The 26916-nt window shown below is 36.9% G+C and overlaps 4 protein-coding genes across 6 annotated transcripts in view; 2 read left to right on the plus strand and 2 right to left on the minus strand.

Moving 5' to 3' along the window:
* Positions 1-1696: 1696 nt before the first annotated feature.
* On the plus strand, positions 1697-9753 carry LOC101735869 (uncharacterized). The gene is made up of 8 exons (XM_004925603.5): positions 1697-1912; positions 2562-2647; positions 4320-4539; positions 6731-7000; positions 8094-8273; positions 8780-9121; positions 9203-9457; positions 9544-9753. The coding sequence occupies exons 1-8, from the start codon at positions 1874-1876 to the stop codon at positions 9700-9702; spliced, it is 1551 nt and encodes a 516-aa protein (XP_004925660.2). The 5' UTR covers positions 1697-1873; the 3' UTR covers positions 9703-9753.
* Positions 9742-14718, minus strand: LOC134199342 (3-oxoacyl-[acyl-carrier-protein] reductase FabG-like). 2 transcript variants are annotated; one of them, XM_062670055.1, is made up of 2 exons: positions 14585-14718; positions 9742-10622 (listed from the first exon to the last, which is right to left on the minus strand). In XM_062670055.1, exon 2 carries the CDS (start codon positions 10610-10612, stop codon positions 9839-9841), a length of 774 nt encoding a protein of 257 aa, XP_062526039.1. In that variant the 5' UTR covers positions 10613-10622; positions 14585-14718; the 3' UTR covers positions 9742-9838. The 2 variants fall into 2 exon arrangements, with proteins under 2 accessions (XP_062526039.1, XP_062526038.1); XM_062670054.1 differs by lacking the exon at positions 14585-14718 and adding an exon at positions 14280-14415.
* On the minus strand, positions 11199-14340 carry LOC692845 (short-chain dehydrogenease/reductase 2; the record flags this gene model as incomplete). The annotated part of the gene is given in 2 exon segments (NM_001046690.1): positions 11199-12078; positions 14280-14340. A coding segment is annotated over 1 exon segment (780 nt). The 3' UTR covers positions 11199-11288.
* A 991-nt stretch (positions 14719-15709) lies between the features above and the next one.
* Positions 15710-26916, plus strand: part of DnaJ-21 (dnaJ homolog subfamily C member 8-like) — a 302329-nt gene continuing 291122 nt past the window's right edge. Inside the window, exons 1-6 of one of the 2 annotated variants that reach the window (NM_001279420.1) lie at positions 15856-15988; positions 16298-16489; positions 17386-17514; positions 18058-18165; positions 20011-20145; positions 20741-20942. In NM_001279420.1, the coding sequence (NP_001266349.1) occupies positions 15932-15988; positions 16298-16489; positions 17386-17514; positions 18058-18165; positions 20011-20145; positions 20741-20857 (738 nt within the window). In that variant the 5' untranslated portion in view covers positions 15856-15931 and the 3' untranslated portion in view covers positions 20858-20942. Of the gene's footprint in view, positions 15989-16297; positions 16490-17385; positions 17515-18057; positions 18166-20010; positions 20167-20740; positions 20943-26916 lie in introns of those variants that run through there. The other variant, XM_062669953.1, reaches the window with a different exon arrangement.

Genomic DNA, 26916 nt, shown 5'->3' on the forward strand with positions numbered 1-26916 from the left:
GTCAAAATCAGTCCAGCCGTTCCAGAGATTAGCCGGAACAAACAGACAGACAGACAAACAAAAATTATAAAAAATGTTATTTTGGTGTATGTGCCATATATATATTCATATGCATGTAGTAAAAAGCGTAAATGTAGTAAAAAAATATTACAAACAGATACTACATTTTTATTTATATGTATAGATGTATCTGACGCACACGTAGCCCCCGGTCTTCTTAGGAAATCTTCGGAAATGGTTTTTTTTCCTACCTACCTAAGCTGATGGTCTTGCGAGACCATTTCAGCGTAACCTTAACTAGTAGGTGAGCTCACGGGGCTCAAACCTGACGATGTTGCTAACACGAACCCTAGCAAGAGACATTTTTTGCAGAATCTATCACTGGATCGGAAACGCGACACACTGAGAAGATCCCGCGAGAAACTCAGCAGGCTGTGTCTAAGGGTTAATTTTCTCGCCGAGCCCTTCGTCGCAAGCGACGGGTTCGACGAGAACGATGACCGGTGCTTGGGGTATCTAAAAGGACCGTTATTGGATCGGAAGAATCCGAAAACACGTCATGTGTTTTGGGCTGGCGAAGGACGTCTCACCTTTCGTCTGGTGCAGGTGCTGACCGGGCACGGATGCTTCGGGAAGTACCTGCGCCGGATAGGGGCTGAGCCGACGACGAGGTGTCACCATTGTGGACACGACCTGGACACGGCGGAGCATACGCTCGCTGTCTGCCCCGCTTGGGAGGTGCAGCGCCGTGTCCTGGTCGCAAAGATAGGACCTGACTTGTCGCTGCCTGGCGTCGTGGCGTCGATGCTTGGCAGCGATGAGTCATGGAAGGCTATGATCGACTTCTGCGAGTGCACCATCTCGCAGAAGGAGGCGGCGGGGCGAGTGAGGGAAAGCTCTCCTCACTACGCAGAAACCCGCCGCCGCCGAGCAGGGGGTCGGGACCGGGGTCGTATCCGTGACCTGGCCCCCTAAGAGCTAGGGGTCCCACCCGTTTTGTGCGGGGACAGACCCAGACGTGGGGTGGCGTGCTTTGCACGCTCACCCGCAATAGGAAGCCGGGTGATGGTAAACCGCGTTCCCCCGACCGCTCTGGGGGAAGGTGTAACGCGGCGCCATCAAAGCGCGCTCTCGGCCCGCTGAACGAGGGAACCGGTGGTCGTGTCGCTGGCGGCCACCGGTCTGGCGTCCGTGGGACGGTGGGATGGATGTAATGTGCTCTGCGTCAACCCTGTCCCGCCGTTTCAATAGCCCCGACTGGGCTCCGGCCCGGTCCGAGGTAGGGCGCCGGTTGTGAGCGGCAGGAGTTTTTAGTGAGGTTCAACTCCCACATACCTCACCTGCCGCGCGGGTGGGGATCCGGCGATTTTCTCCTGTGAAAAAAAAAAAAGAAAAAAAGAAATGTGTTTTGGGCGACGTCGACTTTTTACCATTTGGTCCGCAGGATCGGCTATGTAATTTCCGGTGGCCACGATGAAAGGAATCTCGTGTCGCACGAAGAACTGTAACATAAATGTATTTAGTGTATCAGGAACTTCAGATGCTCACATGTTATTTATTTTATATTTCCAATTTTACTTAATAATTTAGGTTCATCGCTAATGTTCATTTCTCATAAATAATCCAAAATATTAATTCAGAATAGATTCTGATATTGAATAAAAGAAAGATTTTTTTATTAAACTTTACAGTGCACATGAAATCAACAATTTCAAAATTGATACATTCAATATTTACCCATCCCATGAGATGATAAGATATATCTATTTGTGCTTAACTAACATCTTGATAAATCATGGGCTACTATAAAACCCATGGTGCCGTGGCTACAATTAGATTAATGTAATTACACTTATCGCCAACGCTGTTTACAATGAAGGAATTGACGCTTTCATTTTTGGTACTTGCTTTGGTGAGTGACTTTTTTATTGCTTAAACGTGTGAGCTCGTCACGGCCCGCGTGATGTCCGCCAATTCCGCCACCCGCCTTAAATTATGAGTTCTGAGTCTCAGTTTTCTGTCGCACCTTCCAAACCGAAACGCATTACTCGTTCATGGCAGAAATGGGAAAGTTGGTGGTACCTACCCGTACAGGCTCACATACGCGTATAGTAATTACGTAAATTATAATTACTTCGGTAAACACCGCATATTTATTACAAATATTATTCATACACCGTGGAAGTAATTTGTGAACATTTGTTAAGTACGTATTTAATTAGAAAAATCGGTTCTTGCCTGCGGGGTTCGGACATCGGCAGTCGCATCGCCCGATACGAATGATCCGGGCGTCTTATGTTTAGGTCACGACGACTTCACAAATGAAGTTATTATTATTATTATTTCTTTTCGGCAGACCTTTTGTCACTGAGAAAGACGTTCAGTATTTGATTCAAAATTAAATAGGAAAAAAAATTGTCTCCCCAATTTATCGAAGGGTCATTTTGTCATTACGATTTTTGTATACAAAGTGCTTAAACTAGTTTTGCTTTCATAAAAATAACCGACTATTTTCTTCAAAAACAGACTAACTTTTTCAGTTTTAATGATTTGTTCAACAGATTTGTGCAAGTCTTGGCAATCCAGCTGATGCATATCATCCTGCAATTCTCGGACAGCGTGAACTTGACCTATATGGGAATACTAGGTACATTTTGACATATTATTAAATGATCATTCAATAATTACATTAATTAGCACAGGTTAAGGTGTTTATTGTATTCTAGGCTTTATTAGCGTTACGCAATTTATAAATTTGTTTAATAGCTTGACGTATTGGTGGCCTACACACACTAATACCTTTTTTTACCCTACCTAATCGTTGGTAGCCTAAGGGGTTATTCCAACTTAGGTAGGTGACCGGTAGGTGAGCTCACGGGCTCAAGCTGAGAGAATTGCTAACGCATTGCAAGAGCAGTGCTTCGCTGAATCTATTACTGGATCAGAAACGCGACCCACTGAGAAGATCCGGCGAGAAACTCAGTGGGTAAATACCACCATCCTGTCTATTTCTACTGCAAATTGAACACTTTATTTTAGCAAGAGGCTAAGTAAAATAGCAAGGACGAACTCACAGCCCACCTGGTATTAAGTGGTTACTGGAACCCATATACTTCTGCAACGTAAATACGCCACCCACCTTGAGATAAGTTCTAAGGTCTCAGTATAGTTGGCGAGCCCAGGTCATTTCCGTGTGTCAGCGAGTTACACTTACACTCCGTATGCTTTACCGCCTGAAGAATTTCCTTCCGCCCGAGACCAAGACAATGCTCGTTCAAACTTTGGTCTTCCCCATGATCGACTATGGTGATGTGTGCTACTTTGACCTGAATGCAGATCTACTCAATAAACTTAACCGGCTTCTCAATAACTGCATTCGATTTATTTATAATCTTCGGAAATACGATCACGTATCTTCTTATCGCTCCCAACTCAAATGGCTCCCCATTCGTCAACGCCGTAGCTTGCGTGCTCTCAGTACTCTTTACTCTTTGTTGCACTCTCCAAATCCACCTGCTTATTTAACTAATTCCTTTCAATACTTAGGGTCTGACCACAGCCGAAATCTTCGTTCATCTCACAATCTTCTTCTTCGCTGTCCTCCACATAGTTCTGACTTTTTACATTCTTCATTCACAATTCAGTCTATTCTTCTATGGAATGCGCTCCCACTCAAAATAAGGTCGGCCACTACACGTGAAGCGTTTAAGACGAAGGTTTGAGAACTGTTTCTCAGAGAGTTAGCAGTCATCTAATTGATAATATTTGTTTATATATGTATATATTTATATATATATATCTATATATTTATGTATATGTATTTATTTAAGTACTATGTATTATGTATGTTATATATACACATAATATATGTTTAAGTAATATCCCCTTCACACTACACCTACCAAGCTTCATCTCTGCACTCCCCTAAGGTAGACTGTTAGAGAATGCCTATGGCATTAAGTCCGCCTTTATACTTTCTAGTATAAGAAGTTATAAATAAATAAATAAATAAATATAGTTACAACGGCTGCCTCCCCCTTCAAGCCGAAACGCATTACTGCTTCACGGCAGAAATAGGCAGGGCAGTGGTACCTACCCGTGCGGACTCACAAAAGGTCCTACCACGAGTATTAATAGCAGAAGGGAAGGGAAACGTTTGAATTAAATTTTATTTTCATCTTTAACACAGTAACTTGTACACTTTTGGGATTTAGAAGCGTATTTTTGCGGCCAAAGTATTGCTATAGTAAACCCAGATTACTTCAAATTAGAGAACAAATTTCGTTTTTAAACGTTTGGCCTCGTTTTCTTTTTTACAGGAAACTAATTGAAGACTTCGTGGAAAATCTGCAGAAAGCAACAGATGAAGCCAGAGATGCCATCAATGGGTTCACATCTGGACTACAGGATGAAGCAAAGCAAATCAGGGACAAAATCTCAAACGATATACAGAAAATGCAGGAAAGCGTCACAAACGCTGTAGAAAATATGTCTAATAGATTTACAGATTCTGGATATGGTGTTCGGGATTGTGTAACAGTAAGTTTTTTTTTTCCTAATCCTTAAATTTTGATTGTGGAGTAGTTAGGGTTTTTGAAGTGAAACTTCCTTATCGGCGTTGGAAAAAAATTTACCGTCACATTTTTCGGTTACGCGTCACATTTTTCCGTTACGCGCCATCTTTTTTGTATTCATGTCTATGATAATAAAATCCTTTTGTTTAAACTTTATCTAATTTAACTTTTTTGTATTCATGTCTATGATAATAAAATCCTTTTGTTTAAACTTTATCTAATTTAACTTTATTTAACCAATTTCTAGAAAGTTGCATGTAGATCATTTTTCGAAAAATAAGGCCATAAAGAAGTTTCACTTCTTACGTGTGTACACTAGTACACGCACACATTTTTTTTTAAAGTGCCTATTATATCTAAGTCTTATTAACAATTTATATGAGTCATGGATACTTGAAATAAAAACATTATTATTATTATTATTATTATATATCAAAATAACTATTTGTATTAACATTAATGGTATACAGATGAACCTAATTTTATTCAAACCACATTTCATAGTACCAGTTTGTTCTACGAAGCAATCTATACCTGGTCAGGTCATAAATTCTGTCACATGTTTAATGTAAAATAATTGAAACAAGTTTATTCATTATGTAACCATTCATATACCAAAATGAACTTAACAAAACATAGATTCATATGACACTAAAGTTTATTCAAAATGACCTCCGTGATTTTGAATACAGGCCTTCAATCTGCGCGGCCAGTCGTCTATCGCAGCACGAACGAGGTCCATGTCAATATAGGCAGCTGCCTTAATCAAGGATGTCTTGAGTGACTCCAAATTGGGATGAGGCTTTGAGCACGCCTTTTCCTCCAAGTGTTGCCATATCTTGTAATCTAACGGATTCAAATCTGGACTGGAGGAGGGCCAGTCTTCGTGCCGGATGAAGTCGATTTCACGCGCCGCCAGCCAGTCTTGTGTGCTCTTCGCTCTATGAGCTGGCGCCGAATCTTGTTGGAATACCCAGTGCCTGTTATTGAACATGGTATGAGAAACAGGTTCCACAAGGTTCGTCAGGACTGTATTTTGATACACAACTGCATTCATTTTTACACCTTTCTCACAAAAATGTACCTCTGTTACGCCCCAATAAGAAACTCCCAACCATACCATGAGCGAGGATGGAAAATTACCTCGTTGGACACGCGGAATACGGTTTCTCGCTTCTTCACTAATGTGTGCGTACACCTTATCATTTTGTTTGTTGTAGCTCTCTTCTACGGTAAAAATTTTTTCATCCGAAAAAAGAATTTCCCGATATTTTTTTCCCGCGTACCGCTTCAACAAAGCGCGGCATCTCTTCAGTCTCAGGTCCATTAGACGAGCATTCAAACGATGTCCTGTTTTTCTTCGATATGCCCGAAGCCCTAAGTCTTCATTTAACACCCTTTTCACCGTGGTTCTGCTTAACCCCATCTGAAGGGCCAACAGTTTCTGCTTACGTTTGGGATTTCTTTGAATTCGCGCCTTCACAGCTTTTATCACTGCTGGAGTCCTAACAGACCGAAGGCGACCACTTCTTGACCTGTCATCTACACTAGAGTCTTCATTGTATCGTTTGATGGTACGATAAACGAATCTTTTGGTTATGTTCAAATTTTTCAGTATGTTAAAAATTTGAATTGGCGCGTAACCGCAACGATGCAACGCAATAACTGCAACACGGTCTTCTTTAAGCGTCCACTCCATATTTAAAAATGAGTAAATTTCTAAAAGTATACATTTTTATTTTCATGAACAATTCGAAATTCGAATTCAATAAACTTTTTTGTGGCCAGCATTCTAAAAGAAAAGTTTTTACTGTGTGACAATACTTATGACCTGACTAGATATGTATATATAAAAATGAATTGCTGTTCGTTAATCTCGCTAAAACTCGAGAACGGCTGAACCGATTTGGCTAATTTTGGTCTTGAATTATTTGTGGAAGTCCAGAGAAGGTTTAAAAGGTAGATAAATATGAAAATGCTCGGAATTAAATAAAAATTACAATTTTGTTTTTCCTTTGATGTGTCCCCCCCCGTCGGACGGATTCCTTTTGTTTGTTTTAAATTTATTTTATACAAAAGTTTAGGTCTTTTATTTATCGATTGAGGCACTACGAAGTCTGCCGGGTCAGCTAGTAATATAATATAATAAATTACAGTCGCACAGTAACGACGTTAGTGCCCTGTTTCACGAGGCAATAACAAAAGCAACGAGCTGCGTGAGCGATCGTCTCAAAGAAGCAAACGACCAAATCCTTGGATTCACTGCAATCGTCAACAACGCTGTTCAATCCAGCAGTAAAGCCTTGGATGACATGAGGAAATGTACCCAAGAAGGAAGTTTTCTTACAACGGGCTCGTGTCTTGGATCCGTAGCTCTGAACGCGGAAACCAAACTTGTCAGTTTTACTGCACAGAGTGCTATAACGGTATGTTTTAAAACATATTCAATATTTTTATAATTTACAAGTTCATGGTATGCTTATTAATAAATGCAATAAAGTATGAGTCAACTAAAAGTTACGTGTACATTAAAACTATTGATCAGATAGATTTTTTGATAAAACATCTAGTCCTACTATTAAGAGTTCTGATCAATGGTCATTAAGCAAAGAACTCATTAAAAGTACCTAAATTATAACAAGGATATTATATCCGCAGAAAAGAACTGGAACAATAATTTTACCCAAAATAGCTAGCTAACTACTACGACAAACCGAAAGCGCTAATCAATTTTATATAGGTAAATTCAATATAATTTTAGGAAATATTAGCTCGCTGCTTATTACATACCTATTTATAAGTAGAAAAGTATATATGAAGCATTTTCCGTTACTTAACTTACACATTATTTTTTTTTCTTAGCTGGGTGGACAAGCCCACAGCCCACCTGGTGTTAAGTGGTTACTGGAGCCCATAGACATCGACAACGTAAATGCGCCACCCACCTTGAGATATAAGTTCTACGGTCTCAGGTATAGTTACAACGGGTACCCCACCCTTCAAACCGAAACGCATTACTGCTTCACGGCAGAAATAGGAGGGGTGGTGGTACCTACCCGCGCGGACTCTCAAGTGGTCCTACTACCAGTAATTACAAATTAAAAGCAAATTATAATTTTGCGGGTTTGATTTTTATTACACGATGTTATTCCTTCATCGCGGAAGTCAATCGAGAACATTTGTTGAGTACGTATTTCATTAGAAAAATTGGTACCCGCCTGGGATTCGAAAACCGGTGCATCACTTCAACACGAATTCACGGGACGTCTTACTTATCCTTTAGGCCACGACGACTTCAGATAGATATTGTTGCATTTATTAGTGATACAAATTTATTATTGTATTATACATATGAGTTATCGTTGTATATTTATTGTATTTGTGTATGTAGGATAGTGAAAAATTACAGAGTTGGCTAACATTCAAGTTTAACTGAACTAAAGTTCTTCTGTTTTATTTCGACATCTCTTTTTCATTTATCTAAACATATTATACATATACAAAATTGAATTGCTTCAGACTGCTCGCATCAGCTTGGGAATAGCATCGCTGCCAGCATCATTAGAGGTCTGCGCAGCAACAAGCCTTGTCGAAGCTGGTATAGCCACGTCTAGGATATTGATGGAAATCGGTGGATGCTCAGCCAATTCCGTGTTCACATCTCTCTTCGGAGGCTCTTCTCACACTGCAGTACCAAACGTACTGCCCTCTGTTAATCATTTATTGAACTAAATTGCTGTCAATGTTAAAATCTATTAGAAAAAATGATCAATAAAGAATACATACATATAGTTACATTCTCTATTTTGGTTCACCTATTCTGTACTGAAGTTAATTTATAAATCTACGTTAAAATTTACAAAAAAAACATTTTTTTAATTCTAACTAAAGACTGATAAATCTAAAGTAGGTATTATAAAATATTTTGAACAAAGCTTACTTAAGGTTTGTTCAAATCTGGTCTATAAAATGACTAGTTCCACTTAATACTACTCATGTTGATTTTGAAAATGCTGAAAACTTACTGCTTATTGTCATTTTATTGGTAATAGATATTATTATATAGTATTGGCAATGGGTAAAGGTACATAATTTTGTTTCTACAATTAATGTCTTTTTTTGTTTTAAATATAACTTGTTTAACAAGACATTTGGCCATCGACGTATCCGGATAAGACTTTCCAAATAATAAACTAATTTTGCAGAATGGAAGGTGGTTAGACCTGAAATTTGAATCACAGACAGTGGTGAAGACCGAAAATCCAGGAAAAATAATTTTCACACTCGCAAAACAAGATCCGCAATTACGTGGCATACAAGATATTTGGAATACAATTAAGAACAGTATTGCTAATGCTTGGAATTTCGTAAAAGATTTGGCTAATCATACAAGGCAAAAAGTTCTTGAATGGATAGAAAATATAAAAAAACGTGCCGAAGAAATAACCATAAGCTTCAAAGAAAAATTAGGTAAACTTAAAGAAAAAGTTTACGAAGTCATCGAAAAGGTATTCGGTAACAGCGAAACTGTTAGAGCATGCATCGAAGTAAGTATTCTCCAATATTTTACGGAGATATCTATGTATACTGCATTCACATAATTTTACTTATTCAACATTTTATTTCAGGGTGAAAAAGACGTCATAAAATATAGCTTCACAAAACTAATCTCGGACGCAACTGTTTGCATATCTCACGGCTTAGGAGGGCTTACAATTTTAAATGCTACGAAGTATACAGTCAATGAAACACAATTTTTAGGAACCGTGGAAGATAAATTTAAAACGTGCGAATTAAGTGAAAATTTAGAGGAATGCTTGAACAAAGTAAGGACAGATGTATTTGATGACGTACAAAACATTGAAGTTAATGTTTTAAACAAAGTAAGTACACATCTTATAACTACCCCAAAAAACAATCCAAATCGCAGTGTTTCGAAGACTATAATTTATGTTTTATCTTATTTTAGAGAACAGAAGCTAGAAACATCGTCGATAACCTTTTAGAAGCAATAAGTACGTGTTCAGTAAATGGCTTAGCGGAGGCATCATCTATAGTTACGAAAGAAAGTCTCATAATAGCAAAGTGTATTTTGAATAATTCTACAGAACCAAATCCTGTATTGTGAAACTAAGCTTTATCACCAAATTTTCAAATAAAATGTGAGTTCATCTTGTAATCGTTTATTCTTCAACTTATAATCGTTGTAAATTCGATTAATTTCATTTTTAACCCTTTTGATGATTATTATTTTAAGGTCTGCCCTAACGCGGGCACATAGCATGACGTCCACCATCTACAGGTATTGTGACTCCGGTAATGTTACTTGCCGAATCACTAGCTAGAAACGTTATGACAGATGACACTTCTTTTGTCTCTCCAGTTCTTCCGAGAGCATGAGTGCTTTTGCATTTCTCCAAATAGATCTCATATTCTTGCTGACTCATGGAACCTTTTAAATGAATGCCGGTTAAAATGACACCCGGATTAACGGCATTGACTCTGATCCCTTTTGGTGCTAGTTCAAGGGCAACGCAACGTGTGAATTGATCCAGCGCTGCTTTAGAAATGCAATATGCTAGAATGTTAGGAAACGATCGTAATCCTGCTACACTAGAAACGTTTACTATACTGCCTTTGGTTTTAACAAGATATGGAGTGGCAAGCATAGTTAGTAAGTACGGTCCACGTACATTTGTGTTCATAACAGAATCATATTGATCTAAAGAAGTATTCTCAATTGAGCCGGCAGCGAGTATTCCTGCATTATTCACAAGAACATCGAGCTTATTAAACTGATTAATAGTTTTGTCGATAATATTTTTAATATCACTCTCCATAGTGACATCAGCTACCACCACAAGAGGTTTTAACTTATTGGGTGAAACATGTTCGCATTCTGCACTAATTTTTTCCAAGTTCTCTTTATTTCTTGCAGTTAATACCAAGTTTGCTTCTAATTTTGCGAAGTCTAAAGCTGTTTCGGCACCGATACCAGAGCTTGCACCCGTAATTAATACGACCTTGCCCGAAAACATGACTAATTACCTGAAAATCCGAAGTGCTATATTAGGCATTTTTCTATTTACGTTTTTTTTTTCTTTGGGTGTTATGAATAATCACATTTATTTATTTTAAATTTATTCTTTTTGTGGACAATGAGTCCTCAGTTATTGATGTACCTTGCCGTCAGCGTTACAAGCCCTTGATTGACGATATATTGTGCAAATCAGAAGAACTGGGGAATTCATGTTTTTAAGAACATAAATTAAAATTAAAAAAAATGCATTGAAACGTTAAAAACCCGGACATGTCATGTCCACCAACAATATTCACTGTATTTTTTAAAATATACGTTCCAGAACTATGTCCACGAATTAACTCAAATATATGACAACCCCACAGAAGCCTGGAATAAATCACTTAACCAAGAAAGACTGCCGGATCCACAAGCACTAGCGTCTCTTTCGTGCTTACTATATTTAACTCTAGTATCTACTTTTCTAACATTACTTGTTGAAATTTTATATATTTAAATACAATGTGAAAAACTACCTGCATTGTTTCTTGAGCTCGATAAAACAGAGGGAAATAGCTGTCAGTCGCGGATTAAAAGACAAAGTGTATGCTTTAAGAGTTTATTCTCCATTACATTTAGATATCATAAAGGAATGTTTACATTCATTTAAAGTTTATTTCCATTGTATTTCCTTTTTATCTAGGACACATGGCATGACGACCTCCATCTACAGGCAAAGTGGCACCAGTAATGTTGCTTGCAGCATCACTAGCTAAGAAAACGATGACTGAAGATACTTCTTTGGCATCCCCAGGTCTGCCGAGAGCGTGGGTTTCTGCGCATTTTGCCAAAAAAGCTTCATATTGTTCTTCGTTCATACTTCCTTCGCCTTTTTTATGTAAACCAGTAGTAATTACCCCAGGGTTGACGGCATTCACGCGAACTCCTTTCAATGCTACTTCTAAAGCCACACATCTTGTAAACTGATCTATTGCCGATTTAGAAATGCAATACGCTAGGACATTAGGGAAAGATCTCAAACCAGTAACACTGGAAACGTTGACAATGTTTCCTTTAGTTTTAATCAAATGCGGAATTGCCAACATCGTCAAATAATAAGGTCCGCGAACATTAGTGTTCATTATTCTATCGTATTGAGCCAAAGATGTTGTTTCTATGGTACCAGATTCCAAAACACCAGCATTATTTACAAGCACATCCAATTGGTGATAGTTATCAACAGTTTTTTTTATTATATTCTCGACATCGCTCTCATTATTCATATCAGCCACGACTACCAACGGTTTTATTTTACTGGGAGATTGACTTTCACAATCGGATGCAACATTATCAAGATTTTCCTTTTTTCTCCCAGTTAAAACCAATTTCGCATTCAATTTGGCGAATTCATATGCAGTTTCAGCGCCTATTCCTGAACTTGCTCCCGTGATGATTACAACTTTATTAGCGAACATTTCTGTACACCTAATCAAGAAAATAAGGACCATTATTTCCTTTTTATCTAGTTATTTTAAATTAAAAAGAAAATTGCAATTGCAAAAAACAAACCTTCTAAAATATATAGTCAATAAGAGTTAAAACAGCGTTAAAATATCGGAAACTGATTAAAGCTAAAAAATGTTAAATAAGTGTTATATTATATTTTGCATTTTTTATAGAACATTTTGTCTTTGTGAAGCTTACAAACGGCGCATTATACAAACGACTGTCAGTCGCTCGTTTAATAGGAATCGCTTAAATGCTGTTTTGGGTATAGTTTTTTGATTTTAAAGCCCTGTATCTTATTACAAACAGTGGAACAGCAATAGCTAATATTCATAATAAAAAGGAGGATGAAATAGTATGCCACGATACTTCAAAAGCGGTCCAACTAACATTACATTTTATCACACTGAACGAAGGTCAGACATCACGCGACCTGATACGACAGATGTTAACAATAAAACATGATTTTGAATTGAATTAAAATATATACGTCCAAACGAGCACGTTAAGAAACAAAATTAAAACACCGTACATTACGCGACAAAGGTTCTGTATCAGTCATTTGGATGATAAACCTAAACTGATTTCTCAAAAGCTTTACTCGTCTGGACAAAGAATTGCGTTTTAGCAAGTAAAGAGCCACAATCCATTCAATATGCCGTTCGTGAATATGTGTTAAATATTAGGCAATTAATGTTAACGAAATATTGGAACTTATTCGCATTGAATCACATGATACGAGATAGTTGGAGCGCATGATACGAATATATCGGGTGTTTTAACATTTATATTCTGCTTCTCAGTTTGTTTAGTAATAATTTATGGACTTATCATTCGGATCCTACTATACGTGTCTTCTGATCGTTCCTCGAGGGGTTATTCTAGATTCACCGAAATAGTAGGTGAGCTCGGGGAGCTCAAACCTGACGTTGTTGCTAACACGAACCCTAGGAAGAGCCGTGCTTCGCAGAATCTACCACCGGATTGGAAGCGCGTCCCACTGAGACGATCCGGCGAAAAACTCAGTGAGCTGTGTCTGTGGGTTAATTTACTTGCCAAGCTCTTCGTCGCAAGCGACGGGATCGACGAGAACGATGACTGGTACTTGGGGTCCCTAAAAGCACCGTTAGTAGATCGGGAGGATCCGAAATGACGTGTTTGGGCAACGTTGACTGTTTACCATTCGGTCCACCAGCTACTTAAAATCAACATCGCAAGTCTAATTAAAAGTTTAATAATCATTTTTCTTACATCTTGCTCAAGATATTAGGCTGAAGGAATAAAATTTACAATTGTCATGAAGCCTTGATACGTATGTAAAAAATCAAAGTTAATCGGTCGTTTGCATGTTGGAGAAAGTTATGTGAAGATATTCCGTAACATGTGATATAGATCCCTGGCCAGTAACGCTAAGACCAAGACTTTTTTTTTTCGAATAGTATGTAGCTTGTATAGTGAAACGACTGGCTTCGTTGACGACCTAGAATAGCCTATGTAGGGTTCGTAAATAACGATCAAAAGATTCACCAGACAATGGGCAGTAGTAATACCTGAGTAGTATGACAGCGCCACAATCGCCAATCAGCATTCACTGATGGCAGGACTCATTGGAAATACGCAAGTACCACCACGATCCTACTTTTTTTGGAGCGAAGTAGTCAGTAGTAGAGAGGTATGTACCATCGATTGTTCGACCTTATGTCTCGGTTGATAGTGACGGCAATGACATTCTGATGTTTATGTACTCCGGTAACCACTTTACTTCAGTCGGGATGTGAGGTGATTTACCCATTCAAACAATAAATAAATATAATAAAAAAAGTATCCTAACTGTTACATTATCATCAAAATTAACATATAGATAAGTATATCCAGTCAATTCCAGTCTGACTTTTGGGTATTGAATCGAATTCATATTAAATCTTACGATTTTATCATGATCATGATGTTTCATTCTTTAATATATGCTGCATCAAATAAATTAATTTGTGATAAAAATGTTTAAATTAAGCTTGGCACCTCAAAATATAAGTATTCAAGGCTTGACAAGGTCGATTGAATTGAAAAAGTTACCTATGTTTGACTACATATTAATTGCTTTCATTTGTAACAATGTTATGGGCACATTTACAGCATTTAAGTATCAAATGATAATAATATATCATGTACATAATACTCACAATAGTTTCCACAGTTTTGTAAAATTACGAGACAAATTTATAACCTCTAAGGAACCGCTTGGTCTCAGCCGTGAGAAAATAAGTCTACTAACTACGACCGAGATAGGGACGAATGAAATGGAACGTAAGAATAGGTACTCGGACTCTAGAGATACTATGATGGAATGATCGATAATTTATTTGACTCTTTGGGAGATAATAGCATTATACTTACAGGTAGTTCATGAATTCTGAATTACTTTTCGCATATTGTAATAATCTATAGTAATATAAGTAAAATCGTAAAACAGTAGGTAGGTACATACCTTTCAATAATGTACATCACGTATCGCATACAACACCCATTCACGCATCCCTCAGACCGTCCAGGTCGTCCAGTAAATTGACAGGATAATGTGCCACCTGTGCTATTTAACCTGTCATGTATACTGAATGAATAATGAAGTCAAGACGACTTTTTGGCGGGAACGCGAGGAGTGAAATAGTGTGATTTGTTTCATTTTGTCTATTTAGTGTTTTTTCGGGTTTCAATGTGTAATAAAGGTGGTTTATTAACTGTTTAGTATCTGTGAAAGTGCACAAATGTGGGAAAATTAAACAAAGCCGCTGAACGTAACTTCTCGGGATCCTCCAAAAAGTCCACTGAAAAAGTTTCAATAAATGACCACCATTTTACTGAGATTATATTTCGTCCCATAACATCTCATTTCGTTTAATTTCATGCCAATTGATTATGTTTCCTTCGTTTTTTATTATTCAAAAACTGGAAATAATTAAAACGGCGAATTATAAAAATCTTATTACTTGACGCTGGCTAATGCACAAACCGTGCCGTAGCCAAAAACTAAAGAAAAAGAAGAAGAATGAAGCCAAGAAGCCCTCTTTTCAATATGGAAAATCAGTGTATGTGTAATCACAAAGTTTAACAAATCGGTAAGATTTGCGCCAAGAAAATCCGGAACTGCTGTTGTCTAGTGTCAGTAACCGGCTCTACAAAATATCGGCTCGTCCGTGTAAGCTATAATCTATGTTAAGCTGCTCTGCTAAAGTAACATAAACTTTTTGGCGGGAACGCGAGGAGTGAAGTTAAGTGATTTGTTTTATCTAATAATTTATCTAATAGTTTTGTCTAATAATGTTACTTTAGTTTTAAATGTGTGACATCTGTGAAACTGCACAAATGTGAGAAAATGAAAAAAAGCCGCTGAACGTAACTTCTCGGGATCCGCCGAAAAGTGTACTCAAAAAATTTCAGTAAGTGACCACCATTTTACTGAGATTATATGTCATCCCATATCATCACATCTCATTTTATTTAATTGCATCCCAGTTGATTAATGTCTCAAATTAATCGTCTTCATTTCGTTTCACTCCATAATATCATTTTTCATAAAAATTAGAATATAAATTATGATAAGACATGACTTAAAAATCTTAGTTACCAGGTCATAAAATCCCTTATAAAAAACCAACTTATTGTTACACGCTTGTCACTATTTGTCAAGCTCAACATAATTTCATTCACATTTCGTTCAATTTCAATTCATTAAAATGCAAAAAAGTAGCATGTGAATATTTACTGCAATATTAATTGGAATTAAATGAATTAATTTAATTTAGTAATCTCGTTACCCTCCAATTCACATTTAACAATGACTTCGACGACATCGACAAACAGGGGAGATTCTTTTGACGAATTTTACACAGAGGTAAGCCATGTTCAAATTACAACGATGGAATCACCAAATGTTACATTTTAAATTATACAATACTTTTATTAAAACTGATAAAGCTGTTGTGACATGCTGAACGAAAGAACATGGTACACGATTGGTACATGTAGAGAGTTTGAATAACAAACAAAACAGATACAATTTGTTTCTCATACCTTCATGCTTACTCTAAATCATGTTTATAAATTGTCATGCATAATTAATAATCGAAAAAAAAACAAAAACATTTTAATCAAGCATTTGACAAATTCTCAATGATGTTTCGTGAATTTCTGTTGTTCATAGGTTAAAGAAATTGAAAAACGTGACTCCGTTTTGACACCTAAACAACAGATTGAGAGGCTCCTTCGTCCTGGATCCACTTATTTCAATTTAAACCCATTTGAGGTACTTCAGGTTGAGCCTGATGCTACACTTGATGAAATCAAAAAGAAATATAGGAGATTGTCAATTCTTGTCCATCCGGATAAGAATATGGTGAGAAAACATTTCAATAACCAAGATTAGTTGGTAGTCTATAATTTGAAAACCCACAGTGAAGTTCTGAAATTACATTGGTACTCAAGACTTTTTTAAATTTTTCTTAGTATTGCATTATTAGAATTTTTGAAATGATGAATGTTTTTTGGTAAGATCTCCACAAGATTAGGCGGTTACGCCCGTCAACTATTCATTTTCATCCACAGATTGGTTGAGACCCTGGGAACGCCCTGTGACTCCACTACATAGGTAATGTATGGAATGCAAAAGGGTTAAAATAAAAATAGTGTAATAGAGACAAAACGACCTGATTAAGTTATATTATCTCAATTTACTCTATTATTTAGTGTATTGTTTTAATTTGCCTGAGAAAATTGAATAAAACATACAGAGCGACAGGCTATTATAGCATCTCAATATTTTTCTGTGTACTTCAAAACTATAAATATCGCAACATATTATGATTATACTTGTAATTAAATTCTGCAGACAGTTACCAATTTTTGGAATAAAACATGCATTTGACACATGTTTTTGAATAACTTCCTTAATGAATTATTCAATTTGAGCATGAAATAAAAATGAACCTTGAAAAGATTGTAATTTTTGTAATTATTATACAATTGAGACAAAAAGCTCAAGGTGCGTAGCAACATCTGTAACTCACTCAGTCACATCTGCAAGCTAAAAGCTTGTTCACCGATTTATACTATAAATTAATTAAACACTTTCATTAGTCAAAAAAAAATATCAAAAAATCTCTCACTGAATTCGCAAGTAAAATTGGTTAAATATATTTTTAACATTAATCAAATAAACATTAAAAATAGTAAATAATAACCAAATACCAAACAATTCTAGCAGTAACAAAATTACGGAATTTTAAATTGCAGGATGACTCTGAGCGTGCTCAACAAGCTTTTGAAATAGTGAATCGAGCTTGGAAAACATTAGAAAATGATGACACAAGAAAAAAATGTCTGGACATCTATGAAGAGGCTAAGGAACGAACAGATCATATGGTGAGTGATTTGCTTTATCTAATTACCTGATAAAGGTGATCAAATAGAAATATTGTCTTTGCCAATGTTAAAATCCGATTACAGTACCTATGAAGCCCGTAGTTTCAGATCCTCTCAATCCAATATCACTGCCTTTAGGTACCTCAAGCACCAGTCACTGTCGCATTTTCATTCCGGTGGTAGATTCTTTGAAGCCCTGTTCTTGCTAGGGCTAGTGTTAGCAAATTCGCCAGGTTAGAGCCCCGTGAGGTCACCTACTTGCCAAGCGAATCTAGTTAAATGATTATAAATGAAATTATTTATAAAATTTTAACTTAAAATTTTTGTACTTTTATATTATCATGAAACAAGGTATCATTTTGTTGTAATTATTTGAATTAAAAAATTCAAGGCTAGGCTTAAAAATATTAATCTCACTTCATGATGGGAATCGAAAACCAAAATTATGTTACATATCATTTCACAACAATGACCAATCAACATAAGTTAAACACTGATTTGTACTTATAAAATTGTATTTACACTGCTTATTTATAATTTCAGATAGAACAGAAACGGAAAAAGCTGAAAAAGGAAAACCGCTTAATAGAAACCATTCCTGAAGATGATCCAGAGAAAAAAAAACATGCCGTATATGTTATGACCATGAAAGTATGTATTGCGTAGTGCTGTTTAATTTAATAAAACTACATTTAATTCAAATGAATTTAAAGATAAATCATGTGTATCGGAATCAAATCCTCATGAGTCGCATTGAGTACATTACTTTATGTATCACCAATAGCTATTCAAACATACACCATTATGAATGACTAAGTGAAATTATGATAGGTATAATAGCCGGCAAACTTCTTGAGCATTTGTTGACGTAGTGGGGGTAAGTTTGCGCATGGTACACTCACGTGCAAAAACATTATTTACTCTGCGTCATAATGCAATTAAATTATTAAAATCAACATATGTATTTATTTATATATTTATTAGAACATCAACAAAAAATATAGGTTAATAATTGGGGTAAAATAGATATTCCTTCTATTAAGTCAAAACTAGAGCTGTTGCCAGGTCTTCGTTCAGTTGAAGCGAAGCTGGTATTTGTAATTTTTTTTTCGTTATCATAATCTTGACCATTACCATCATCACTGTTTTCATCACCCGAGTCGCCATCATCATGATAAGTCGACATAGGGCTCATCGGTGTAGTTTACGACTCGGTCGGTTCGATCTTCTTTTTTGTCTATAATTAATTATTTTTTGAAGATATTCGATTCGTAGTAATCGAATGTTACTTTTTTCAATTACCAGCTTCCGATTATTTTCTGTTTTTTTTTTTCCATCTGAAGCCTAGCTCTTTCATAATTCGTCGTAAACTTCATTCCGAGCCATTAAAATGTATAAAATATCTTCTTTAAAATTTTCGAAGCCTTTCAACGGTACGGAGTTTCGCTGCTTGTTATGTAGTTATTATGATTACATCTTTTTATTACAGATTGAACGAAACTATCCATTCCGGTAACTTTCTTCTTCCCTGATCTTTTCTTACCCGGAGTCCCAAGCACGATGAGCAAGCCAGAGCCTTTAGCTTAGTTAATAATGCACCTAACAGCATTCACTGATGTTTTTGTTGCTTCCGAAGTCTGTTTTACTTTTTCCATAATATCATTCTTCCCCTGTTTTATAATGAAGCAATATACGTCGTACACAATTTTTCTACCCTTTCTTTTGAATACTACACCAGTTTGTCGCGGCATAGTGTATTTTTTATAAAAAATCAACAAGCACTCAACAAATAGCAATGGCAAAAAAGTCAACAAGCAATTATAACAAAATATAACTTAACGATTAATAACGATAGACTTTTCACTGTACGCAAGCGTACTTTTGGGAGCAAGCGGAACGAAGGCGCGGTGCGGGACGCAAGGTTCGACTGATCTACCAATAACGCGCTCGATACGATTTCCCCTGCCGTCGCGCCTCACCCTCACCACCAAAGTGATCTAAAATTCGGTTCTGCGCAGTCAAGGTCATTTGCTCACGATGTTTGCCGGTTACTATACCTGTGTTTATACAATTATACAGTAAATTTATTTATTAATTAATATTAATCCTAATTTTTTTCCCTGTTAGCTTTAGCTTTCAATGAGTAAAATAATTTTTAAAACAGGTTTAATGTTTTTTGAGTTTGTCTATTACAAACAAACTTTCAAAAAAGCAAATATGTTATCACTATGAAATATAAGTGATGCCCTTGGTACGTTTATTGTAATATTTTTTATACCAAAACACATATTCTGATCACACAAGGTGTTTAGTATCAAGCATGCGAGAGCATTGAGATAGTTGTGAGATATATACTACCTCATACTTATAAATTACTGCTCTCTTAAAAATAGTTTTATTCACATATTTGAAAAAAATAGAATCTGTTTTAGAGTATAAAAAATGTTAACAAAGTTTGTAAAACATTCGATACAAAATTTGTATGATATATTTCAGTTATTTGCAGACATGGAAAGGAAGCGTCAGCATCTTGAAGTAAGAGACATGGAGGAAAGGAAACGAAAACGTGAGGCTGAAATTGAACAGGAGACTCAAGTGTCCTTAGAGAAAGAATGGGCAAAGAATTTTGAGGTAGCTATTGTTTGAATTTCTGTAGAGCGCCGTAAATTTCTCATCTTGTTTATTGCAAAGCCATCTGAAAAATCCGGAAAAAAATCCCAAATTCACATAATATCTAAATGATCATGTTTATAACAATAAAACCACACATGTAAGATCATACATTAAACATGATAAGATGCATTATGAAATATACCACATGGTTTTTTTTAAATTGGGTCTTGCAGATATCTAGTTAAGCTACATAATAATAACGATGATAAATAATACAATCTCTTATTTAATGGGTTCTTACAAGATTTTCACTAGAAGATTTTCAATCTCTACTTTCTAGTCAGTTTTGGGTGATACCATGGAAATTTGAAGACTCACCCTGACAATATACACATCTTACTCGCAATCTACTTGCGACACCCGATATATTTTGTAGAAATGTGGAAATCTTAGTAAAAACGCATTAAAAGACAGTATGTATAACATACGCAGATAGCTGCCAAAATTTAAAACTGTTCTTTAGATGAGTATGTAATAATTATAACAATAAAAATAATATTAGACACATCGATATTCTTGTAACAATAATTAGTTGATGTTTGAATTGTTTCAGGAATCTCGACAGAGTCGCGTCGAGAGCTGGAAGACCTTCCAGTCCACGAGTAAAGATAAAAAGAAAAAGAAAATACAATCGTTCAAACCTCCTAAACCGAAACCAGAGAGCAGATAATTATAGTAATAGAATTAAACGTTTTCTAAGATAGAATTATATGTTGAAATTGATGCCTCCAAAAACGAATCTTCTGTGAAATATTGATTGGTTTTGTTCGCAAACTCTTGTACTCTTGTACGGGAACTTTTTTAAATACTTTATTTTCGAGTTTCATACTGGTGACATAATAGGTTCATTGAATATTTTAAACCTGAATGATACGACACAGGTGGCATAAGAGAAGTTTGGATTTATTCATAGGAGCACATCACAACCCACCTTGAGGCATGAGTTGGAAATCTCATTTGCATAGTATAACGGTTATCTCAGCATCCAAACTTATACGCAATACATTCGTTTCCCTTCCGTTTAATGTTATTGTACACTATTTTATTAATTTATAATGGGAACGCTTTGATACTTAGTACAAATTTGTCAAAGTTACCGACCACCAGCCCTCTCGGTCGGCAGGCTATCCGAAGCCCGCCTAGATAGCGCCGGTTAGAGTGTGCTATGGGGGTCGAGGATAGCCGGCCTTCCATCACCCGGATGCTCTTGCGTAAAACGCGTGCACTTAGAGGGCCAGGGCTTGGGCGAGATCCGCCTCCCTGGCCCCCGCTCGACGGCGGCGGGATTGTGCGTCTCTCACGTGCCCCGCTGCCTCTGCGCGATAGTTACTGGTGGTAGCATGTTTTGTAAGGGAAGATATACCGAACTGCCTAGCCATCGGGAAGCAGCCATCCATGCAGTAGGAAAGTGGTTAAACATTATTCACCCTGCATTGTCTATGGTCGATAACGACTTAGCTATCAGGTGGCATAGACTTCAGTCTCCGTAGCTATATTAAAAAAACTAGCCTAGTATAGACCCTACTATAGCAGGGTGGTGTAGAGAGTCCTGTGGTAGGCGCATTACTTATTGCGAAAATAACAAAATTGATAATAATATTACATACAGATACAAACACATACACGGTATACACATATATATATCATAACATACAACAACGTACACAATATTATATCATGATAATAATATAAAATTTACACATACATTTATAAGTATATAATCCCATACATATTTACTGGTGGTAGGACCTCTTGTGAGTCCGCACGGGTAGGTACCACCACCCTGCCTATTTCTGCCGTGAAGCAGTCATTTACGTTGTAAATGTCTATGGGCTCCAGTAACCACTTAATACCAGGTGGACTGTGAGCTCGGTCACCCATATATGCAATAAAAAAATGAATAAAAAACATATATAATCATGTACATACATACTCAATACTCATACACAACATAAACATTTCCATAAAGCAATTGGCTATTTACTCCTTTGCCTATTTAAACAGATAATAATCTCCCTTTTTTTTTTTTTTTTTTTTTAACGCTGGGGAATCCATTTACGGATACCCGGTCGAGGGGGGTAATAGACCGGGTTATGTCGGACTCCGGCGCCTCCAGAGAAGAAGAGGGAGAAGAGGAAGACCAAAGTCCTCCTCTTCTTCCAATTCCTACCGGGAGACTACGCCTTGAGAAAGGCGCGCGAGGCGCTGCGCGGCGTCTACCACGCAGGACCCGCCCCGCAAAACCGACTACCGACTAAACCCCATCGAGCTCCACCACTCCGACTCCACGAAACCTACGGTACCGCACAATGCGCGCCGCAGGCTCGCCGTCGCCGGTACCCATCCTGACAATAGGACGGGATCCAATCCCCGGGAAGATCCCGCAGGACGTCGTCTCAGGAGACACCGTGAGTGGCGCATAGGAGCCACCTTGCGCCGCCTCACCACGGAACCGACAGCAGAGCACCGGGCGCCCCCGCACCCAGTACCCAACAGTCCCTACGGGAGATTAACGGGAGCATCGTGCCCGCGTCGCCCACCCCGCCTTCTTCGCTGAGGAGCCGAAGAGGGATTCCACTCCCTTTCGCGCTCCTCAGCCTCGCGGAACGCCATGACCAGGTCGCAAAATCTGGCCATGGCCCCCCACGAACTCTCGTCCTCTAGCATGCGGGCAATGACAGCCCGCAAGGAGAGGTCCCTCCCCAGCACCGCGATGAGATCTCGCCGCGGGTGCTCCCAACGCGGGCACGCTTCGAGTGCGTGCTGAGCGTCATCATCCGGATGCCCGCACTGGTGACAACCCGGATGTGGCTCTCTCCTGCAAACCCTCCACAGGTACCTCCCGAAGCAGCCATGCCCCGAGAGGACCTGCGTAAGGCGGAAGGAGAGCACGCCGTGTCGCCGATCTGACCATGTCTCCAGCACGGGCACCAGGGCCTCGAGAGTGCGCCGGCGGGTGGCTGAGGTTTGATGAAGTTCCTCCAGCAACCGCTCCCTCCATTTAGCGTACGCCAGATGACGCGTAGCACGCCTCCACCGACTGACAGCCGACAGGCCGGGTGTCCGTCCCCGACCCAGGGACTGTGTCCTGCGCCGGAGATAATAATCTCCCTGACATTGAATGACTACTTCTATACTATCTTCCTTTGGCCACTCTCGTGTCTTCGGTGCGTATTGATAAAATAATGAATCGAAACTAATACAAAATTGAATTTTAATTGTTTTCAGGAATTAATATTATCCTGACCCGTTATATTTAATGTATTTTGATTAGTATGCCAAGATCCATGGTTCTATATACAAAAGTAAATGCTAGATTACCTCTTGACATTATATCGGTATTACAACTTAGTTTATTTTTAACGAATAGCACAAATGTCTGTTCTAGTATGCTAAGTGCGAGGAATGAGGTTATTATTAAAATATACCAACGTCGTTCTCAAACCAAGATTTCTGAATTTAATTACACTAGTATAACCGAACAATTGTTTGTAAAATAGATAATGTTTCACATATCGTCTTTACGCATTAAAAGTGTACAATTTCCAAAAATATTCGAAATTGAGTTAATAGGCGGAATCATTTGGTATCGTCAGTATTTCTCTCATAAATACTGTCAAAAGAGCGTAGTTTAGTTTTTTTTTTTTTTAGTTTACTTTTGTTTTGACTACTATTAACAAAATTTATACATATTTTTATCTTAATTTAAAAGAGAGATAATGTAACTGGTAAAAGATAAAAAAATAAATTTCACAAAGATGATTAATATTAAAAATATCACATGTTTTAAACCTTTAAAACACTCTCCTGTAAAATTAGTAACTTTTGAGATTATACAGTTTTAATGCAAGAAGACGATATTGGTTTTATGATGATATGCCTTGTACTCGCTGTGGTTTTGGAGAGGGTTCCAAATTGTTTTTTTTTTTTTTTTTTAATAATCGCACGATTATTCCTAAGTATTTGGACCATTTTATTTAAAGAGTTTTCATTGTCGAGAAAATCTCTGTACCAATTACTAAAGAAACTATATTTGAAGAAAACCTTATAGCGTTACAGAAACAGCGCGAGACGTTAATTCGTAATAGTTTGATAGAACATGAAGTTTTTAGTTATTTATCTGAAAACGTTTTCTCTCTGACTAAATTAGACTAAAGGTTCTAGAATAAAATTTCCAGTATCGATTGGTGAAGGAGTAACAGATGCTGTCGTCTCGAATAGTTCTTCGGAGCACGAGGTTTGAGAAGCACTGGCTATACGCATGTGTGGTAGCAGTTAACAGTAAATAGTTTCTATTTACACTAAATTGGAATGCTTTATTTGAAAAACAGTATAATCTTGCGTTTATTTTAGTACATTGTTTTTGTATGATTTAAAAGTTTGAACGATTATACGTCATGATCAAAGCTAAGTTTTTGAAATAACAAAAAAGTCTAAATAAATCGTATAAATTTTTAAAGATTACGTTTTACTTGTGGTGTGAAGACCCTTCACATGAGCACCCTGACCATTTCTGCCCTGAAGCAGTAATCCGTTTCGGTTTGAAGGGTGGGGCAGCAGTGAAAAACTTATACTTAGAACTCATGTTTCAAGGTGGGTGACGAAATTAACGTGGTTGATTTGTATGGATGCCGGTGATCAGTTAACACCAGGAGGGCCGTTAGCTCGTCCACCCATCTTATTAAAAATAAAAATATATTAAACCGTTCGCTAAAGTCACTGAAAAATATCTAAATGAAGAAAATCTATGAAGAAAAAAATGTGTAGGTACTTTTAGATTTTTTTATCAGTAACCATTCTGAAACTCGTTCAAGTAGAAACATCCAATAGCTTTTTACAGCAATTAGCTTTACTTACGATGTCGTTTCTAAAGTCTGTTGAATTAATAATTTGGAATAATTTATAAAAAAATGTTACGATTCTGAATTTCAAAACTAAAATAGTTCTCTTTAAGAATACATAGATAAACCATTATATAGAAATAAACATTGTGTTTTGTTTTATTTTAACCAAACTAACACTCGCAGATACGTGCCAATTCCATTATTATTTTACAAATTATCTTCCGTATCATTTTATTCTGTCAAGAAAAAATGCAATTTCTTTGTACCTTCCCCTCGTGTTCCTCAGTACTGAGGGTGGTGAGTCGTGACCTTTACGGAGCACGTTTAGAATGTGTTCCTCCATTCCTTCCTGTCCTTTGCGCACTGGATAGCGATGTTAATGGTACAATCCAATGTAGTCTTTTTATTTATTTATTTCTTAGATGGGTGGACGAGCTCACAGCCCATCTGATGTTAACTGGTTACCATAGATTATACACTTAATATATTTGAGTAGGTGCGCAACTCTCATTTTTAATTTTTCTTTAGTTAGAGCCCTGTCCAGCAGGCGTCACTGCGGTCGATTATTAGTCTCCCTACCCCCACCAGGTGGCTTTTTAAGTAATTTTAATATTTTTTATACTCTCTTTATGAAAAAATCTTATCGTTTAGAATCGCTGAAATTCCCTGTAGTCCTTATGAAATATTAAAGAATGTTTGATTGTGTTCAGCATTCTAATCGATAAGATCTTTTCATACAGAGAGAAAACAGTTTTTTTAAATAAAAAGCTGTAATTCTCTGTAAGCTATTTAATTTCCCTATATTACAATTAATTTACTGTTAGAAGATAGTATGAACGTATAATTACATAAAATTTCGAATAACAATAACTCCTTCAGATTAATCCTACTAGCGTACTTATTAACATTAAATCGAAAGTTATCTAAAAGTTAATTAAGTCTAGATAATCAAATCATTCAATCTCAATTAAGTCATTCGTGCGAAATATAAACATCTAAGCTTTCCATTACAAACATAGTAGACAATTTGAATTAAATTTAATAAATTTGTTTCATAATGATAGCAGTTCTTGCCTAAAGTTGATCGTGACAGATCATGACCTTGTACGAAAATATTACATCTATACACACTACCTATGCTTCGTCATACAGTAATTTTCAAAAATTTAAACTAGCATTGTAGAGATAATACGCACAAAAATGTGAATACTAAATTATTCTTAGCATTCTTGTAAATACTTAGAAATTTAAGAAACGATTAACCCACAATCATGTTTATAATATGTGACATTTCCTATCTAATTTATTTCTATTCTGACGTTTCTGACGCCTTTACTTTGGTAATACTAGATGAAACAAACAGCAGATTGAAAGAAAATCATCTTAAAGTTAATTACATTCATTACAACATTAGTTTGCATTTTGTTACAAAAGAAACCGATGTTCGTTACATGCAAATGAATTATAAACACACATGCAAACATAAAATGTAAATTTATCTTTTAATCCAAATTAAATGTACATTAATATTACATCTAAATAATAGAAAGGGTTTCGAAAAATTTTATTGCCCTCAACAGCAGACGAGCACGCAACCCGGCTCATGATAAGTGGTCACCAGTGCTTATAAACTTCAGCAGTGCCATAGGGGTTGCTGTATGTCACTTAAGTTTTAATAAATTATTAATCGTCGTCGTAGTCGTCGTGGCCTAAAGGATAAGACGTCCGGTGCATTCGTATGAAGCGATGCACCGGTGTTCGAATTCCGCAGGCGGGTACCAATTTTTCTAATGAAATACGTACTCAGCAAATGTTCACGATTAACTTCCACGGTGAAGGAATAACATCGTATAATAAAAATCAAACCCGCAAAATTATAATTTGC

The sequence above is a fragment of the Bombyx mori genome, chromosome 9, assembly GCF_030269925.1.
Source record: "Bombyx mori chromosome 9, ASM3026992v2".
NCBI classification, from domain to species: domain Eukaryota; kingdom Metazoa; phylum Arthropoda; class Insecta; order Lepidoptera; family Bombycidae; genus Bombyx; species Bombyx mori.

What these genes read in the sequence shown, in the direction of transcription:
- LOC101735869 (XM_004925603.5), top strand. Translation starts at nt 1,874, where the DNA reads ATGAAGGAATTGACGCTTTCATTTTTGGTACTTGCTTTG. An exon ending in CTGCACAGAGTGCTATAACG is followed by an intron (nt 7,001 to 8,093) that starts GTATGTTTTAAA and finishes GAATTGCTTCAG; the next exon opens with ACTGCTCGCATCAGCTTGGG. An exon ending in AAGTTAATGTTTTAAACAAA is followed by an intron (nt 9,458 to 9,543) that starts GTAAGTACACAT and finishes ATCTTATTTTAG; the next exon opens with AGAACAGAAGCTAGAAACAT.
- LOC134199342 (XM_062670055.1), bottom strand. Translation starts at nt 10,612, where the DNA reads ATGTTTTCGGGCAAGGTCGTATTAATTACGGGTGCAAGCTCTGGTATC.